This window comes from Photinus pyralis, unplaced genomic scaffold, assembly GCF_008802855.1.
Source record: "Photinus pyralis isolate 1611_PpyrPB1 unplaced genomic scaffold, Ppyr1.3 Ppyr1.4_LG3a, whole genome shotgun sequence".
Classification (NCBI taxonomy): Eukaryota; Metazoa; Arthropoda; class Insecta; order Coleoptera; family Lampyridae; genus Photinus; species Photinus pyralis.
The window spans coordinates 13792283-13799628 of record NW_022170509.1 but is presented as its reverse complement, the minus strand read 5'-3'; the positions used below and the strand labels follow the sequence as shown (position 1 = coordinate 13799628).

The 7346-nt window shown below is 30.3% G+C and overlaps 1 protein-coding gene across 1 annotated transcript; it reads left to right on the top strand.

Moving 5' to 3' along the window:
* The first annotated feature begins 750 nt into the window (after positions 1 to 750).
* On the top strand, positions 751 to 4208 carry LOC116165902. Its single transcript, XM_031480654.1, has 9 exons — positions 751 to 1360; positions 1911 to 2065; positions 2120 to 2188; positions 2250 to 2491; positions 2546 to 2820; positions 2876 to 3045; positions 3428 to 3590; positions 3646 to 3779; positions 3836 to 4208. The coding sequence occupies exons 1-9, from the start codon at positions 1294 to 1296 to the stop codon at positions 4169 to 4171; spliced, it is 1611 nt and encodes a 536-aa protein (XP_031336514.1). The 5' UTR covers positions 751 to 1293; the 3' UTR covers positions 4172 to 4208.
* Positions 4209 to 7346: the final 3138 nt, after the last annotated feature.

The following is a 7346-nucleotide window of genomic DNA, read 5'->3' as shown; positions in this document are numbered from 1 at the left end:
AAACTTCGAAAAGTGAACCAGTCTATTAGGCAGCATTCGGTCTTTCGGTTATGCACAAATAATTAATACAAATTTAATAAGTTCAGGCAAACTTTTATTGAAAAAGGAAACAAGAAAAATGATTTTGGCCTTAAGCCGAGTTAACCGCATTTCCATACACAGATCAGGAATTTCCGAATGAATATGTAGATATAAGCATTTCTATGGTTTAAGCGAGGATTAAAAATAATCGATTATACTGATTAATCTATTAGCCAAATAATCAATTAATCAAATAATCGATTATTCAAGTAATCGATTAATGTCGAGTAATTCAAAAGAATAACCACACCTGATTATCGTTGATTATAATTAAATTCCGAAACCCAGTCTCCCAATAATGCGCACCCGAGAACAAGAAAAGTACCTATCTAAAAAAACCGAATCCGACAAAATATAACAATGCATTGTTACTGTGGCTGTCCACTATTTGCGTAACCGATGATCGAGCTAATAAATAATCAATTAAATTGACTTAATAATCGATTATTTCTTTATTGATTAATCGACTAATCAAAACAATCGATTACTCAACTAATCGATTAATTTAAAAGAATAAACAAACCTGATTATCGATTATAGATTGATTATAATCGAGCAATCGATTTTTCGCCCAAACGCATTTGATTTGTGCTGTATATGTGATATTTGAAATTTTCCCTTAAACTCTTTAATTTGACCATAATAACATTTAATTCAAAGATTATTTTTTATTTTAAGAGATCTAGTTTATTTAACAGTAAAGTATTATTTCTTTAGTTAAATTTTTTTAATGTAAAGCAATATCGTAAAAGTAAACATACATGTCGTTAGTTGAAATGTAGGAAAAATTTAAAGAGAACCTTTTTGAATGATAACGTCAAAATAATCCTATGTTCGGCTTGAAGCTTTTATTTGTGGAAAAATAATAGTGGATTTGTTTTAAAGATACATTATGTTTAATCCGAAAGGGAGAGTCTAAAACTAAAGAAACACTCGTTTTCTTTGTTCATTATTTGGCTACATTTAAATGTATTAAATACTTAAGACAAGCATTTCTTTATTTGAACTTATGCTTATATTTTTCATTTAATGCGTGCTTCTTTATAAGCAGAATATTAAACGTGCAAATTGCAGTTGCAAACCCACTGAATATACAGGAATACGCCATAACTGTCCAGTGTCTTGTCATGTTCGTATAGCGGTATCAGTTCAGTATATCCCGTGAATTTGCAGTTTTTAGTTTCTTTAATAGTGCTACTGGATGAAGTGAAAATGTATGCTGATGTTGAAAGTTTACTCGAGGATTGGGGACTGCCTCAATTAATTGAAACCTTTAAAAGTAAGTATTTAGTATATAGTTACTTATGTACCTACCTTTTATGTACCTACCTAAAGTCAAATCAAGTAGTGGTAGGTACTTGTTACTTTTATTTTAATTATAATTATTATTGGTGTAATTGAATTACATCGGATTATGTGATTAGGTCACCTGTTACTTTTTGCTTTATTTGGAAAAATAAGTTGGGTGAATTTTGAGATTTGCACGCATACATGGCAAGCATTTCAAATTTCGATTATGGTATTTCTTAATGGTTTTACTTGGTGTAGGTATAAATCAACAATTTGTGTGATTCTGTAGGTCACCGACATGAAATTTAATACATTATTAAATTATTTCCTACCAGCATTTCTTCATAACTTATGCTCTATATACATATAGAGATTATTGTTAATCCGCGAGAAACTGAGTGTATAGCAGATTTTTCATTCCGTAATCTAATTTCTCATTTCATGTTGCTTACAATCCGAGTTACAATTTTGTGTTTATTTTTTTAATTAGAATTTAGATCACTAGGTAACTATATTTCTAAAATTATTATAATTTTTAGACAACGACATAGATCTCTCAAACTTCTTTTTATTAGAAGAATCTTTAATAAAGGAACTTATTCCCAGCATTGGGATCAGGGCAAAGTTTTTATCTCTATTTAAAAGAGCAAAAGAACTGGAGAATTCTAGTATTGTAGTCCACGAAGTAGTCCAGGTATGCTGTATACATACTACACCTTCCAGATTTTCTTAATTGTACAAATTTAAGGCGGTTGACGACGAAACATCAAATCTTATCCAGGCGAACATGGAGTTTGAGTCAAACTCAGAAAATAGGGTAAAATGCATCATGCATGCCGTAAGTTTAATTGAATCTGAATTTTAATACTTATTTAAAGGAGAGAAACGAGCAATACTTTATCATACCCCAACAACATCGGCCGGCTGCTGAAATCGGACTCGAAAACATGCTTAAAAAAATTCAACTACCGGAATTTGATCTAAAAACTCTTTTATGTACCAGCGTATTTGGATCAGAAATTTTGGAATATTACAATAAAAATAAATTTTTGGATATGAAACGGAGAAACAAATTAACAGAAATAATTATTAAGCACGTTTTTGATTATGTTGCAAAATAGTGAGTTTACATCATATGAAGTCGTACCTTTACCAATACCTACCAAATTTTTAGTCGACTAACACCAGAGGATTACAATGTCCTAGCATCAAAAATAATAACGCTTTTCCCAAAGGAAACTGCTAGTACTTACTATGTTCCAGCCATTCGCAAGAGAGACTCTATAACTCGCAAACCTATACTGGCACGCGGTAAATTGGTAGACAAATGTCGAAACCTTTTACATGACTGTGGACCGAGTGTCATTATTAGGAAAAGGAAAAGTAGTTATTTGGATGAAGATGACAGTTATGGTCACACTAAAGAAAGGCAAATAGTGTTAGAAAGTGGTTAGTAAATAAATATCGATTGCTTATAAAATGTTTATAAAAATATAACTTACAGATGAGCTAAAAAATGATATGATATGGCTGCAAAATAGGCATGAGCCCTGGGATGAAGTTCTGACAAAGTGGAAGAATACGTACGGGCTTCGGAAATTATCGACTGCAGCGACTGTCAGAGAGTTCTTTGAAGAATGGCCAATTTTAAAAAAAGACAATTCAGAGGTTTTGGTAGGTTTTATCAATTTTTTTAGTTCAAGCAGATTTTCAAACGGTAATTTAACGTGAATTTTCGAAAAACGCTCGGACACGTCAATTTTTTTATTCTAACGTATAAAACGTTTACAATAAAACACGCTCACTATCCTTTGGCGCTGGAGGCACAACTCCAAAAATGTTAATTATGCCTAATTGAGCATCCAACATATAATTGGAAAGGCCTTCCCTTTTAAATATGAAATCTTATTTTTTTTATATTTAATCATTTAGTTTCCAAATGTTTTGTTTTGAGCCACCCTCCTAAGGCATTTCCAAATTAAATAATGAAATTGTTTACAATACTATTATATCTTTTAAATGTAGTGACACTTACTTAGTTGTTTGATTATTGCAGATTAACTTGGATTTTGAAAGAGAGTATCCACAATCAACTCTGAAGCTCATTTTGGACTGGGAGAGCGCGTTTCAAAAAATTTTTGAATATAAAAGTCTTACAATAAAAGATAAATTTTGTGAGGAACTAATTACACTTTTAAACAGCGAGGGCATTACGGAAGGTACTAGTATAATTAGTTGAATTGTTGTGTAAATACAAATAATTCTGGTTTTTAGATAGTACATTTGCCGCACAAATCAGTATATTAGCGTATTTAGTACCTCCTAAAGGCAAAATTAATTTGGGTAGCAAGAATTTGTGGAAATTTTCATCTGCAGAAGCAGTCAATTCTATTATATGCCATGCTAAGGTAAATATTTCTCATTTTATGTAGTACGTTCTTTAATATGTTGCTTTAATGTGCAGATTCCCGGTGACGTAGATGAGATTATCAGGAAAAACAAGGAAACCGCGGCCATTAAAAAACAGACCGTCCAACCTTACATGATAGTGGAAGGGCCTTCATTAAAACAACTTAACAATTTTTATATAGTTGTGGACGAATTAAGGTACCAGACAAAATCTGCGAAACAAGCCTTTGATAATGTTTTCAAATTATTTTTTGTAACAAACGCGAAATATCCTGCCCCCGCAGAACATATTTACCTAATTATTCAGAAGGGCATTTATCATATAAATACTCGTCAAGATAATATCATTCCATATATTATGGACATACTGGAACTTTTAAAAAAAGATTAACTCTGTGTCGATAGCACAAGATCTCTTAAATACTATTGTTACTTACTTGGTGCCATATTATTTATTAATTAGGTCTACAAGAGAAATACTTGAGTTTAAGAATATTGTAACTTGTTTTTTATTTAGCAATTACTACTTACAGAATTTTTTTTTCAAATTTAACGTTTTGTTTACATAATACAAAGTTTATATATAAAATTGTAAAATGAAGTGTGGAGAGTGCCGACGTACTTTTGTTAATCCAAAAAAATTTGCATTGCATCTAGAAATCTTTCACCAAAAGACTAATTTTATGTGTCCAGAAAAAAATTGTAGGCGATTATTTTCAAGAAGGGATGCATTCGTTAAACATTTAACATCAAAACATATTAATAAATTTCCTTCAACTTCATCAGTAAAGCCCCATGTTCGTGACACTCATACAATACCTACTGCATCGGTATTACCTCAGAATGCACAAGCTGCACATCAAGATAACTTTAATAACATTGAAGATGAACGCACAGTAAGTTCTGATAGTCTAGACACACTTGTATCAAAATTTTGTAGTTTAATAGATTCTGAAATAAGAAAATTCATTTCACAGCTTTATGACAAACTAACAATAACAAAAAGTTGCATTCAAAATATTATTCAATTTGTAAATGCGTTTTTATCATCGGGTGTTTTAGACCTGTTACAAAAATGTTGTGAGGTAGCTAATGGAAACACTTTACCGTCACAAATTTCAAATATGTTTAAATTATTAAAAAATCCATTTCTCCATTTAGACACAGAACACAAAAGATTTAAATACTTTCTTCAAAGTAATTACTTAATAGAACCTTTTGAACAAGTACTTGGGCTCAGCGGTACTCGATCTGCGAAAAAAGATATAGTTTCATTGGTCTTAAAAGATCGCAGTTTTTGTTACATACCGTTAAAAAAAACACTTAAACTTTTTTTGGAACTCCCCAAAGTCTTTGACGAAATTGTTACATATCAAGGCAACATTTGTAAACGTAGTGCTTATTGTAATATACTCAATGGTTCTTTGCACAAAGATTTTTTCAATAATGTAGACAATAAGATAGTCTTACCTTTGATACTCTACTACGATGACTTTGAGACCTCAAATCCTTTAGGAAGTCACGCCGGTGTTCATAAATTGGGAGTTATATATTGTTCCGTTGCTACTACACCTCCACAGTATTCTAGCCGGTTAGAAAACATATTTTTAACAATGATATTTTACAGTACAGACAGATTCCATTATGGTAATAAAGCATTATTTACTACATTAGTACACGAAGTAAATTACTTAGCAACTGAAGGTATAAACTTAAGTCTTGAAGATAGAGAATACAAGGTTTTCTTTAAATTGGTAGCGGTTGTAGGTAATAATTTAGGCATGAATTCAATTTTTGGTTTTGTTGAAAGCTTCACTGCACACTACTATTGCAGAATTTGTTATTGTAAGAAAAATGTGGCACAAACCCAAACGGTTGAAGATAAAAATTTTTTGAGAAATAAAATAGAATATTTAAATCACGTGGATGGTCTTCATTTTGGTCTAAAAGAAAAATGCATTTTTAACGATGTTCACGATTTTCATGTTTATAGTCATAGTGTATGTGATATAATGCACGATTTGTTTGAAGGTGTACATAGATATACTATGGCAAAAATTATAAATACTTTAGTTTCTCAAAATTTCTTTACCTTAACTCTACTGAACTCTAGAATAAGATATTTCACTTACGATACTTCTGACAAAAACATTCCGCCCCCTATCAAAGATGAACATTTGAAGAATGGCTGCATTATCAATTCGTCATCTGAAATGTTGTGCTTGGTTAAACATTTTAGACTAATTGTTGGTGATTTGGTGCCAGTTAATAATGACATTTGGTCGTTATACTTGATGCTTTTAGAAATAACAGAAATTCTTCTTTTGCCGGAAATTAATGACGAGTGCATTGCTTTGTTGGAATTGTTAATTAAAGAACACCACTCCTTATACATGAGTCTGTTTTCTGAAACTTTAAAACCAAAATTTCACATGTTAACACATTATCCAGGTCTTATTAGAAAAATGGGACCCCTTGTGCATCTGAGTTGTATGAGATTTGAAGCTAAGCACAAAGAACTAAAATCAGTTTCAAATATTATAAAATGTAAAAAAAACTTACCTTACTCGCTAAGCTTAAGGCTGCAACTAAAATTTTGCTATAGAATTATGGCACAAAATAACTTACTAGATGATTTAGATTATGGGCCTTTGTTGGAAATATCCAACAATGACATAGATTGCCAATTTATCGTAAATTCAAACTATTTTTTAGTACCGTGGCTGACATTTAACGGAATTTCATACAAACAAAGTTCAGTCATTTTGATAGATAGCTATGAAGATTTTCCACAATTTGGATTAATAAAACATATTTTAATTGACGAATTTAATAACTTTTCTTTTTACTGTAATTGCTTAAAAACCGGCAGCTTCCACGAACATCTTAGGGCTTATGAAGTCGAAGTTTTAGATAAATTTGAATTAATAACTTTTAATGAATTAAAGAATGTAGATACGTCTGCACTCCACACTGATACACATGGAAAAATGTACGTTTATTTTATGTAAAATAAATCATCTAATTTGGGGATAAAGTATTTTATTTTCTACCGCATACCATTCCGTATACGTTCAGCTTAAAAAAATTATATACTTGCATCAAAATTAAAAGTGACTTTAAATTTAACAATTACTTTTAGATGTACGTTCAGTCCAATAAGATCATTTACTTGCATTAAAATTAAAAGTTACTTTAAATTGATCAATTACTTGTATCCAATTAAATAATTCATTTCTCTTAAACAAAAATTACATTTGTTAAATGTAATTTATTTTTGATTTTGCGTTAAAAGTATGTATGTTTGAATTAAGAATATAATATTCTTATAACAACCAAGAATACACTTCAACTAAATATACAGGGATTTCCCATAACGATGTCATTTCTTTTAAATAAGAAATAAATTACCTTAAATCAAGAGTAATATGCTTGAATCCAGCATACTAACATAAATATTTAATATATTTAAAATAAATTAATCATTTCTTTGTGGATATGGGAAACAATGATATGTTTAATTGAAACGTTATCTAATTATATTAAACACATCTTTTTATGTGTGT

Coding starts and splice junctions, on each gene's coding strand:
- LOC116165902 (XM_031480654.1), top strand. CDS start 1,294: ATGTATGCTGATGTTGAAAGTTTACTCGAGGATTGGGGACTGCCTCAA. Junction 2,492..2,545: donor TTTGATTATGTTGCAAAATA/GTGAGTTTACAT, acceptor CCAAATTTTTAG/TCGACTAACACCAGAGGATT. Junction 2,821..2,875: donor GCAAATAGTGTTAGAAAGTG/GTTAGTAAATAA, acceptor TATAACTTACAG/ATGAGCTAAAAAATGATATG.